At 39.8% G+C, this 12,644-nt stretch overlaps 1 protein-coding gene across 30 annotated transcripts in view; it reads left to right on the top strand.

Annotated features, from left to right (window-relative positions):
* The window catches only part of PBRM1 (polybromo 1), a 54,948-nt gene that overhangs the window by 29,204 nt on the left and 13,100 nt on the right, over nucleotides 1-12,644 (top strand). For 20 of the 30 annotated variants that reach the window (XM_074549989.1, XM_074550002.1, XM_074549992.1 and 17 more), the window contains 10 exons: nucleotides 415-1,057; nucleotides 1,894-2,105; nucleotides 2,880-3,065; nucleotides 4,303-4,460; nucleotides 4,988-5,254; nucleotides 6,635-6,780; nucleotides 7,071-7,228; nucleotides 7,895-8,078; nucleotides 9,240-9,450; nucleotides 11,845-12,046. In XM_074549989.1, coding sequence (XP_074406090.1) covers nucleotides 415-1,057; nucleotides 1,894-2,105; nucleotides 2,880-3,065; nucleotides 4,303-4,460; nucleotides 4,988-5,254; nucleotides 6,635-6,780; nucleotides 7,071-7,228; nucleotides 7,895-8,078; nucleotides 9,240-9,450; nucleotides 11,845-12,046 — 2,367 coding nt within the window. The remainder of the gene's footprint in view (nucleotides 1-414; nucleotides 1,058-1,893; nucleotides 2,106-2,879; nucleotides 3,066-4,302; nucleotides 4,461-4,987; nucleotides 5,255-6,634; nucleotides 6,781-7,070; nucleotides 7,229-7,894; nucleotides 8,079-9,239; nucleotides 9,451-11,844; nucleotides 12,047-12,644) is intronic. The other 10 variants (XM_074550011.1, XM_074550015.1, XM_074549993.1 and 7 more) reach the window with 2 other exon arrangements.

Genomic DNA, 12,644 nt, shown 5'->3' with positions numbered 1-12,644 from the left:
GGAATCTGATCATATTTTGAATACTTAATTTTAGTGATAGCCAAACCCTGTGATGACAGCATATTTAGCAGCTGCAGAGATAAATTCATGGAGAATTGGAAGACCAAAATGAGTTTAGAGGAGTTTGTTAATGATGTTAGGTAGGAAAAGATGTTTTCCATGCTGAAGCCTGAGGAGGCCTTTGCCAGGTGGAGCATGGAGCAACATACTCTGTGTTTGCCAGAAAGAACATTAAAAAGAAAATTCATAGAAGTTATGAAAAACAAAGAAAGCTGCAGCCTGGAACAGGCTCTGTGTTGTGAGGCTTCGGCTCGCACCATGGAGCGCTTCTCCCATGAACAATTTTCTGGACAAAGAAACGTGCAAGTTCTCTGCTTTGCCATTTTAACTCCTTTGTTGTTTTTGTGGTGTTAGGTAGGAAAAGTGGCATTTCTCCCAAGAAGTCCAAGTACATGACCCCGATGCAGCAGAAGCTGAACGAGGTGTACGAGGCGGTGAAGAACTACACGGACAAGCGCGGGCGGCGGCTGAGCGCCATCTTCCTGCGGCTGCCCTCGCGCGCCGAGCTGCCCGACTACTACGTCACCATCAAGAAGCCCGTGGACATGGAGAAGATCAGGAGCCACATGATGGCAAATAAGTACCAGGACATCGACTCCATGGTGGAGGACTTTGTCATGATGTTCAATAACGCTTGCACGTACAACGAGCCCGAGTCTTTGATTTATAAAGATGCCCTGGTGCTCCACAAGGTTCTGCTTGAAACTCGGAGAGAAATAGAAGGAGATGAGGATTCTCATGTGCCCAATGTCACTTTGCTGATTCAGGAACTTATCCATAACCTCTTTGTATCCGTTATGAGCCACCAGGATGATGAGGGCAGATGCTACAGCGACTCCTTAGCTGAGATTCCTGCTGTTGATCCCAACTTCCCAAATAAACCTCCTCTGACTTTTGATATTATCCGAAAAAACGTTGAAAATAATCGCTATAGAAGATTGGACTTGTTCCAGGAGAACATGTTTGAGGTGCTGGAGAGGGCCCGGAGAATGAACAGGTGAGCAAACCCTTATTTTTCAGGTATCTTTATCATGAGGTTTGTATTTAATTTTAGACTAAAGTTTTTTAAGGTGTTTGTTCTCCTTGATATGGGTGTTTTTAAAACTAAATCTCAAAGCTCTGTCAGGTCTTCAGTGAAACATTTGCTTTGATTTGAAAACAAGGAAGAAGTTAGTTTTCTGCTAAGAGGTAATTTTGACAATAATCTTTCAAAGAAGCACCTTTTGACATTGAAAAAGTAAAGAGAGCTGTTCTCTGACTGTTCAAATAGTGAATTATTCTTTTGGAGCAGTCACACCTGGTTGAGTTATGATGTGAAAACTATGAGCACTTGCAACTTCTCATAGTGCTTTGCTTGAATTCAGTAACCTTTTTGGGAATGTGCAGGTGAGAGCTTGACTGTGAAGACAGGAGGTAGAAAATGATCTTAAAACATCTACTAAGAGGAGTATGGATAGTTAAAATAAGTCAGTTTTGTTAATAGTACTGTTATTACTCAAGTTTTCAGAAGTTAATAAATTGTGGAGGTCCAGTGACAAGTAGCCTTAGTCACAGCTACTTACCTCTGATTTTCCTGGCATTTCAGCACTGGTGTATACCAAAATACTGTTGTGGGTGAACTATAATGCAAATTGACAGTGGACTAACAGGTGAAGCATCACTTAATGCTTCATGGCTTCAAGTCTCTGCTGCTGCTTATGAGTAAGCAGAGGAATCCATTGGCAGAGTGAAACTTTCAGTTGGTTACAGAGTGGTGATTGATGGGTGTGTTTAGGCTCCTGTTTGACCCTGCACAAACTGTAGTTTTACTCTGTTGCTCATGTTTTTGTACAGGACTGATTCAGAGATCTATGAGGATGCAGTGGAACTTCAGCAGTTCTTCATTAAAATTCGAGATGAGCTGTGTAAAAATGGAGAGATTCTGCTGTCACCTGCTCTCAGCTACACCACCAAGCATCTTCACAATGATGTAGAAAAGGAAAAGAAGGAAAAGCTGCCCAAAGAAATAGAGGAGGATAAGCTCAAAAGGGAGGAGGAGAAGAGAGGTAGCTACTTTTGTTTCATATATTTTGAATGTACCAAATGAAAGATGTACCCACACATATAATGTGTTGCTGCAGCTTTGCCTGCTGAAAGGACCTCAATAGTCAGCTTATCCCCCAGTCTTTTATTTTCAAGTTATGAGTGATTTATTCATAGGCCAGAGAGCTTTTAAGAAAGAGATGTAGGTAGATACTATCCCTATGTGAACTCTTTAATCAGAATACATTGAGGTACCAGTATTATTTCAAGAACATGATAAAAAAAACCAGTAGTTTTTTACTTCAGCTTTCTGCTGATAATAAACTTAACAATGACTATTCCCATTGATCTTTTAGTCATTTTCTTTCTGACAAGTACTGATGGTGTTGTCTGTGATCATGCTTTAAACACTACTGAAGAACTGAGGTTTGATAAACCTTTTGTGCTTTGGCTACTGTGGACGTGCAGAGGAGTGGACTTGCACTGTTTTGTAGGGCATGAAGTGTAACTTGAAGATCCTTTATTTCACAGTTCCTGGTTGTTTGTCTGTGCTCCATTGCGCACCATGTTTAAAGGAATAAATAAGCTCTCCAATTGCACCTTTCCACAGTCAGGAGCACAGCTGTTGGCAGTTTTGTCCACAAATCATCTTTCTAACATGGTTGATCTTCCCTCATAGATGTCAGCAGCAGTAAAGCCTGGTTACTCCAGGCTCAAAGTGAGGTACTGACACCAAGAATCTCAGCTAATGTGGAATTATGACATCACTAACATTGATTTTCCCTTTTTGAAATAAGAAGCTGAAAAGAGTGAAGATTCCTCTGGATCAGCTGGGCTGTCGAGTTTGCATCGGACCTACAGCCAGGACTGCAGCTTCAAGAACAGCATGTACCACGTGGGGGATTATGTGTATGTGGAGCCTGCAGAGACCAGCCTGCAGCCTCACATTGTCTGCATTGAGAGGCTGTGGGAAGATTCAGCTGGTAAGGATGGCCTTACTGCAGGAAAACACTGCGGTGAAACTTTATTATTGTAATTTTAAGCTTCTGTGGTATTTGCGTGGACCCCTGTGGCAGGGAGAAATGATGAATCTGACTCCAGGTTCTCAGAAGGCTCATTTATTACTTTGTAATACTATATTATATTAAAGAATACTGTACTATACTAAAGAATACAGAAAGGATACTTACTCAATGCTAAAAAGCTAATAATGAAAACTGGTGAATCTCTCCAGAGACACAGCTTGGCACCAGTTGGCCAAAAAGTCAAAATAACTCACACCAGAATCCAATGAAACAGTCTCCAAACACATTCCACATGAGAAAAACAGAGGAGAAGCGAATGAGATAAGAATTGTTTTCCTTTTCTCTGAGGCTTCTCAGCTTTCTAGGAGAAAATTCCTGGGAGAAGGGATTTTTTCAGAGAATGTGAATGCTACTAGCTTCCAATTTGATTTTTTTTCCTATGTAGATGTTACTTATTTTATTGGCAGAACTGTTTGAACCAGTGGTATTTTTCTGTTGCTGTTTCTGAGTTCCTTTTTTCTAAAGGATATTGCAAACAGAAAATTCTTGAGACAGCATGGGCTTTTTTTGGTGTTCATTTCTGCCTACCCTCAAATTGTAAGCCTTGAAGGGATGTGGTTCTGAGTAGCATGGACTCCTTGTAATTTAGGTACAGAAGAGCACTGTTTTTGTGCTGAGAAATCTGAACCAAAGATGGGCACAGGTTTCCTTTGATTTAGAAAAATAGTACATATTTGTAACTTCTTTATAAATCATTGTCATCAATTTGAGTTTGTTATCACATCATTTGTCACAGCATAAAATGAAAGAAATAGTTCTTTAACAACTGAAAAACAGTTAGCTGAGATTCTTTAAATAATCAGGTGATTGTTGTGTGGATTTCAAAGCCATTTCAAGGCCTGAAAGTCAAGCTCTATAAATAAGAGCAAATTTCTCCTTTATTTTGCTGAGTCAGGATTTAGTGGAGAAAAAACAATTTTCAGGCTTTTTAAAATAACTTGTTTTTCTTTTCTGAAAAGTTGATTATTTTCCTGTTTAAGAGCAGATTGCTCCTAATATAAATGACTACATGGCTATTTGATTAAAGTCAATTGCTAATTGTTCTTACTTGGCTCATGCACTAGAAAATGTAATTTTACATTTTTTTTCTTTTTATCTCCCTTCTCTTTCTTTTTTGTTGTTTTCTGTTTTAAAGGAGAGAAATGGCTCTATGGCTGCTGGTTTTATCGACCAAATGAAACTTTTCATCTTGCAACACGAAAATTCCTGGAGAAAGAAGTTTTTAAAAGTGATTATTACAGTAAAGTTCCTGTCAGCAAAATTTTAGGCAAATGTGTGGTCATGTTTGTCAAGGTGAGAGACTGTTCAGAGTAATTTCTAAAACAAGTCATGCTTTCTGCTATTTCCTGTAGAGCTGTAGGCCCTCTAACACAGAGACATTCCAGTTATACCTAAATAAAATAGGACTTGCTTCTGTGGGCTGTTTGGATCTTCTTTTCTTCCTGAAATATGGGGTTCACCCAGGTGATGGAGGTTCCCTGTGCTGCTTGATTTGTGATTATGATCACCCCTGGCTTGGTGAATTGTCCTTTTCCCAAGTCAAAGTTCAGAAATCTTGTGAAGGTGATTTCAGGCTGCAGAGCTTGTACTTGGGATTGGGAAATGAATAAAACCTAACTTTTCTCCCATGCAACCTGTACTGAATTAGCTCCTTCTCCAAACAAGATCTCTTGTTTGTTGTTATTCTGGAAGAAGAGAACTCAGCAAAAAGACTTCTGACAGAAGCATAGAATAAACTGAAGCCATGAGAAGGAGTTCACCGTGTGTCTGTGGAGTGTGGGTGTTGCTGAAATATTTCATATTTTTCTTTCAATCTGCAGGAATATTTTAAATTGTGCCCTGAAAACTTCAGAGATGAGGACGTCTACGTGTGTGAGTCGCGCTATTCTGCGAAGACAAAGTCTTTTAAGAAGATCAAACTGTGGACTATGCCCGTGAGCTCTGTCAGATTTGTCCCACGAGATGTGCCCCTGCCTGTGGTCAGAGTTGCTTCTGTGTTTGCCAATACAGACAAAGTAGATGAGGAGAAGCACAGTGAAACACTGGAGGACAGTAAGGTGGGAGAAAGTATCCTTCATCTTGAAAAGGTATGCAAGGGGAACCTTGATTGTATTTGACAGATAGAGAATGACAAAATATTAGCCCTCATGGCTTGGGTTTCACCACATCCAGACACAATGAAATATAAATGAATATAATAGTTTTGTTATAAATTATATTACAGACATTTGTAAATTAACACAATCAAAATATAAAAAGACAGAAAATAATAAACTGTGTAAATATTTGTTACCAAGCTCTTTCTTGTGATGGGGTTAGTTTGGGTTTTTTTACCACTCCAGAAAGTTACACTTGTACTGTAAGGCCTGCCCTAAGCCTAAAGAACCTGTAAAACTGTAAGTTAATTTTAGTTCATGGCAGTGCTGAAATGCTTTGTTGTGTAGCATTTCAGTAAAACAGGCAGTAGCTAGGCAGCAGAAAGTAACACATAATATTCTAATGTTTGTGGCCTGTTTGTGGTTGATAATGAAGTAGTTTGTTGTCAAAATCCTTAAGAATATTTCTGTCTGACATAGTGGATAAAATGGTTCATTTATTGTACCTAGAGTAAGAAAACAAATAAATTTAGGTAAGTGTATTAAAATCAGTTAGATTTAATTAGTTTTGTCTGAAATAAATTTAGAGACATGAAAAAATAAGAGACTCATAAAATATCATAAATCACTAAAAAAAAACCCTGAAAAATCCACTTTGCATTTTCTAATAGAATCTGAGAACACAGTACCCAGCATACCCATTGTCAGCTTTTGCCAGACACCTAGTGTGTATTAGTATATGTATTCATGGCAAAAGATGTAATTAATTCTACTGAGAGAATGAAAACTCATAGGATCTTTTCCTTCCATGCCTTGGTGAGACAGCCTGTGTTTCCTTGGCTTTCTGGAATCCCAGGCTGAAAGATGGACTGAGGCACAATTTGAGTTTTTACGAAAGAGTAAGAAATTTAAATAGGGCAGATGGTATGAATTTGTAAGCAGTACAAATTGGAGTGTTCACATTATTGTATAAGAGAGTTGAATAATTGCATTTGTGTCTGTTAGCTTGGCCATATATTCACTTCTTGCTTCCCAAACACATTACTGGGCTTTAAACCATCAAAGCTGAGAAGGCTTTGCTTGGCCAGTTTACTTGGAAGAACTAGAACAAAAAAAAAAAAGACCTGTAAATTGCTATTGTAGCAAAATTAGAGCTTTGTGAAGTAGGAAAGCTTGTGACAGGCATGGAGGGTAACTTTGGCTTTGCAGTTTTAATTCAGGAAACTTTTGCACACACGTCTCTGCTTAGTGCTTACCTGTTATTGTTAACATAAAGATAGAGCAAAACCTTTTACCAGTACCTGACATCTCTTTATTTCTGTGCTTGGTTTTCCTCCTTCCTCAAGTGTCTAAATGCTTCTTCTCCTGCAGGACAAAGAGGATGTTCCAGTGGAAATGTCCAATGGGGAGCCAGGTTGCCATTACTTTGAGCAGCTCTGCTACAATGACATGTGGCTGAAGGTTGGGGACTGTGTCTTCATCAAATCCCACGGGCTGGTGCGGCCTCGAGTAGGGAGGTAGGGGCAGCTTCTTGTTTGCAGTTTACAGCTGTAAAAATAACTTGGATGAAAGAGGGGCTGGTTGTAAAAAGGTATAAAAGAAGGTGGGAAAGAATGTGAGTGAAGTGTTACAAGGTGTTGATAGATTGAGGTGGAATTTTAGCTGCCTGATAAAAACCTGGTCTGGTTGTACAATTGGAATTGGCTGTTCTGTAGTTGTCTTCCACTGATGGTCTTCCTGAATATGCTGCTGCTTCATCTGGGAGAAATGGCCTTTCATTTGTGTTGCTGGCTTGGTTTCTTTGCAGAATTGAGAAGATGTGGGTGCGAGATGGAGCCGCTTATTTCTTTGGTCCAATCTTTATACATCCTGAAGAAACTGAGCATGAGCCAACTAAAATGTTCTACAAGAAGGAGGTGTTTTTGAGTAACTTGGAGGAGACCTGTCCCATGAGTTGCATTTTGGGTAATTATTAACAGCTTTAATCTGATGTACATCTTCTTTTCCTACCCAATCTGAAGTGATTGACGGCTGGGTGTAGGCTTGATTCCAAGTACATCTTTTTCTTTGAGGGAGGAAGGAGATACTATTCAGTGAGTTTGTAATATGCATTCTTACCTGTGGGACCTGTGGTGAGAATTCACTGTTAGGAAGCTTTATTACAATAAGGGAATGACCTGTATTATATGAAAGTGAACATTGCAGCCAGAGAACAGAAAACTCCATTATTCTTGCATAATAATGTAATAACTCCAGCACATATTACCTGCAGAGTTGAAAGGAGGAGTAGGAGGTTGGAATTTGATTTGTTGCAGAAGATGATGGCTGTGTGCTTTGTTTTGAAGTTATGCTGCTGTGATAAATATAGTAACTGACAGTGATCATGGGGCCTTGTGATTTTGTGGGTTCTCTAGGTCTTAGAAGCAATCCAAAGGCTGCATTAAGTTGCTGTAGGTTTCTTGTGAGTGGCATTATTTGACTGGAATATCAATTGATGTATTTTCCGTAGTTGTGCCAAGTGCCAGGAATCTTCCACACTTACAAGACAGGCAAAAAAATGGACTTTCCACACTTCTAAAAGAAAACCTGCCAGTGTGGCTGCCTTCTTACCCAGCTCTTTCATTTCTGCAGGAAAGTGTGTCGTTCTGTCATTCAAAGACTTCCTCTCGTGCAGACCAACAGAAATCTCCGAAAACGATGTTTTTCTTTGCGAGAGCCGCTACAATGAAAGCGACAAACAAATGAAGAAATTCAAGGGCTTGAAGAGGTTTTCACTGTCTGCGAAAGTTGTAGATGATGAAATATACTATTTTAGGTAAAAATGTGAGGGGAATGAGGGAACACTCTTCTGGATTGTAATGGACTGGCAGCTAAGCCCCCACCCAGCCTCTTGGTCTGGAGTAGGGGAGAGAATCTGAAGGGCAGAAGGAAGAAAAGCTCCTGGCTCAAGTTAAAAACAGTTGGAAAAGTGGAGCAAAGCTACATTGCACAAACAGAGCAAGATAAGGAATGAATTCCCTACTTCTCATTAGCAGGCAGATGTTCAGCTGTTTCCTAGAAAGCAGGGCCTTGGCACCTGTAATGGGTGTTACTGGGAAAGACAAATGCCATAACCCTGAATGTACCCTGTCCTCTCCTTCTCCCCATATTTTATTGCTCAGCACAGTGTCAGAGTGTGGAATTTCCCCTTGGTTGGTTTGGCTTAGCTGTCCTGGTTGTCTCCTCTCCCAAATCACTGCCCAGCCCCAGCCTGCTGAAGCACAGAATGGGGAAAAGGAAGGGCCTTGAGGCTGATCTGTTCACACTAATTACAGCAGGATGTGTTATCCACCCTGTTGGCTCACAGATCCAACACAAGGCACCTCTCAGCTGCTGTGCAGGGAATTAACCCCATCCCAGCCTGACCCAGGACATCCACAGAAGTCTGAGGTGTAATTTCAGATAACCACACTCTTGGGAAGAAATGCAGATAGCATCAGTCTTTTTATGGTCTTAATGGGTGTTTTCTTTTTCTTCCTCTGACTTCAAGAAAAGTCTTTATCAGATTGGTACATTCTCTTGGATATTGTGAAAATACTTAAGTCCTCATTATGAGTAGGGAAAATCTTTTGGTGCACATTCATATTAATAAAATAAGAATATTGAGGTCTCACTTAAGTAAAATGTGAAGTCTAAGGAAGCTGTGGTGTTAATTTCTACAATAGAAGACAATTCAGTACTTGTATTGAAATCTCCTTCTTACTCATAAAAAATCCTTCTGACAAGTGACTTAAATGGACACTGGCCATAGACACAAAATAAGTTCTGCTCAGGGTTATCAAAGGAAGCTTAGGCACGTCTCAAGTCACCTTTGTTTCTATACTGTTCAGTCAGAAATTAAGAAAAGTTGATTTTTCTCTTCAAAAAACAAGTTCTTTCTCCAGTAAGGTATGAGTCCGTTCTCAGCTGCTTTTTATCTTCCTCCTCCACCTTCCAGAAAACCCATAGTTCCTCAGAAAGAGCCATCTCCTCTCCTGGAAAAGAAGATTCAGCAGCTGGAAGCAAAGTTTGCAGAGTTGGAAGGAGGTGATGAGGACATGGAGGAGATGGGAGAAGAGGAAGGTGACATGACTGAAACACCTTCTATGCCTCAGCTTCAGGCCCCCTTAGCCAGTGATTTGGATATAATGCCTTATACTCCACCCCAGGTAAGGACTTTGCTTCAGGAGCCCTTAAACCTTGATAGTCCACATTCTTTAACCAATCCAAATGAAGAAAGTAACATTTTATATACAAAAAAAAGGATTTATACTTTACAAGTTTACAAGTGCATGGAGTAAATTGCACAAAATGTGGCACCTCCAATATGATATCCAGGTGATAGTGTTTCATTCCATTAAAATATTTTTAAAGGAGGTCATTCAGTTGAAGAAAACCCAGGGTACATTTTTATGTCTTAGTATTGTTTCTAATAATAGGATTTTCTGTGATACTTGTTCAGAAGTATCAGGTCTTTATATAAAATTCAAATACAAATTTTCTTACACAAGGCCTGGAATTTGTGTAACTGAGTGTGGAAGCAGAGTGAGGAACTGTGTTAGCTGGAAATTCAACTAACCAAAAAAGTTTCTTGGCAACTGGATTAAACCCTGTATCTGTGTCACCACACTTCCACATCCAACTTAATGCCAGTCTTTAAGAGTCAATGGGAATGATCTGCTGGGAACAGGAGGGAGTTCCAGACTCTTTTGGGGCCAGCAGTGTGGATTTCTGCTGCATTACATTGAAAGGAGGTCACCCTGGGGTAGAAATGTCTCTGGATGTTGTGAAAGAGTTGCTGAAGTTGAAAGCTTTTGCCTGGTTTGAGTGGGATGTTTTGCCACGTGGGCAGCCACCAAATGCATTTTCCCTTGCAAGGTTGCTCACTGCTCTTGTTGAACATGCTGAATTTTATAAGCAACTTGAAAATTCTTAAAGAGTATTCCAGCAGAAGTGGAATTTTATCTAGCAACTGTTAAACCCCAGAACTTTTAAACTTTTTTTTCTTCTGCCAACAAAGAAGCTCTTGTAACACCCAAGAGGAGACATGACAAGTGACTGTGGTGTTGTGGGGCTTGGCAGATAGGTGGGTGATGCTTTCCTGCTGCAGTTTGCTGTGAATCAAGTCAAAGTACTTAAAAAAAGATGTGCAGCTTCATTGTTTGCTTCAGCAATGGCTAAGATAAAGCATGAAAGAGGGTCCTGGTTGGTTTCTTCTTTTAACAAGTCTGAAAGTAAATGCACATTTATCTGGCTCCAATGGAGAAGACTTCTTTTAAAAATGTGTGGATGGGAGATGGAAAAGAACAGAGAATGCAGGAACCAAATTTGGAATTCTTATGATTTCTCCAAGTCCTATTTGCCCTTCCAAACTGATGGGAAGGCTTTTTCATTAGGTTACTGTTATCAAAACTGTTGCAAGAACTATATAGTTAAAAACAGCTGGCAAACTTGTAGCTCTCTATTTGCAGATGTATCAAAGGCCAAAAGTATAATTAGATTTCCCTCTCTTTGGTTTGAGAGCTCTCCCTGTGCCTCTGTGGCTTGCCCAAGAAGTCAGGATGGAATTGTATCTGCCCTGTGTATCATCCCAAACCCTGTGAGGAGTTTTCTTCACTTCCCCCAGTCTTCATGTTCATAATGAAAACTTCAAGCATGTATTGCAAGTTAGTACAGTGATGTTTGGAATTACATTTAAATGGGCCTCAGTTAATCTTGTTTAAATTGACAAGCAAGTGTTTTTAAGCATCTCGGTGTTACTAAAGCTTTATTTTTAGCTGAGAGGAGAGTGTTGAACTGTGGGGTCAAAGCAGCAAGTAGGAGGCGTCAGTAACATGGTCAGAATTTCAGGAGAGGAAGGAAACAGTTGAATGTATTTTTGTTTCCTTTTTTGCCTCCACCAGGTACTTGGAAACAATGGCACTTTTCAAGATGTGACAGATTTGTAATGTTTGGGGTCTGAGAAAGGCCTTCAGAGGGTTTTGATGTGATGATACCTTTATGGGTCATGCTGGTCAGAGTGTGAATGAATTATGGTCTGTGACAAAGATAGGTGGAAGAGTCTTGAAAAAGGAGCTCCAGCTGTTGTATCTCAGTATAGAAGGTTCATGTTTTGGTGGCTGAAAACATCAAGGAGCTCTCACTGGGAACATCCATAGTAGGAAAAGCAAAGGAGCAGAATTTTTGTTGCTCACCGACATAAGAACATGCTGGGAATCTGTGGTGTGGGTAAATGGAGATCAACAAAACTGGGCTTTGATTTTTCAGGAACAAACAGCTACTTATGTAATGAGAAGTGAACACTGGAGGAAAAGGAAGATCTGGCAGGCAGAATAACATTTAGAAGGTGGAATGAGGGAGAGTAGGGGTTGTAAAGGCAAAGGAGGAAGTGGGGAAGCATTTTTTTAAAATGTGAGGTGGCAAATAAAATATTTTACTCAACTCGTGTTGGCAACATCTCTGAACAGCTCAATGGAGGAAATCTGTGCCATGACACAGTTCCTTTTGTTCTCTTCTGGCCTTCTCTTTTGTACACTTGTGGTCATAACTGCTTTTTCTCACAGTCCACTCCCAAGTCTGTTAAGGGCAGCACCAAGAAGGAGGGATCAAAAAGGAAGATCAACATGAGTGGGTACATCTTGTTTAGCAGCGAGATGAGAGCTGTGATTAAAGCTCAGCACCCAGACTACTCCTTTGGAGAGCTCAGCAGACTTGTAGGAACTGAGTGGAGAAACTTGGAAGCAAACAAGAAAGCAGAATATGAAGGTAAGTAAAAACTGAGATGCTGAACTCTTTTCTGCCTATTTTCTTTCTCAACACTTTCTGTTGTTCAGATGACAGGTTTAATAAAAGAAAATATTTATGTTTGTGTTCTGGATGTACCTTAAAGAGAAGTTCTTACTGAGAGATGGCTGAAGAGGAGCAAAGAGCATATTTCAGTTATGTAGAGCACAACTAATAAAATAAAACGATAATTTAAATGTCTTTGCCACAAATAACCAAATTAGCAAATTCCCAGAAAATGGGGACAAATTAGAAGTGAAGGGGTATGGAGCTCCTGGGCTAGAAGTCAGTTGGAAAAATATTTTGTCAATGTTTCCTTAAAGAAGGACTGAGGGGTATTTTGGAGAAGAAGCTCTTGAGAGCTGTAGCAGCAGGTAAAAAAGGCTTACAGGGGAGTGGGGGAAAGTTCATTATTAACAGTACTGTAGTGTAAATATGACCTATTGTTCAGTACAGTATTAATCAACTGTTGTAACTCATTTTATTGAGAGATTTTGTATCCTGAAGTAGGCCTAGGAATATTTCATAATCATGAGATACTTTAGACCTATCTTTCAACCCTTTCCTCCCTTCTTTTCCT

This window comes from Zonotrichia albicollis, chromosome 12 (assembly GCF_047830755.1).
Source record: "Zonotrichia albicollis isolate bZonAlb1 chromosome 12, bZonAlb1.hap1, whole genome shotgun sequence".
Taxonomy (NCBI): Eukaryota; Metazoa; Chordata; class Aves; order Passeriformes; family Passerellidae; genus Zonotrichia; species Zonotrichia albicollis.
This window is presented reverse-complemented; position numbering and strand designations above follow the sequence as displayed.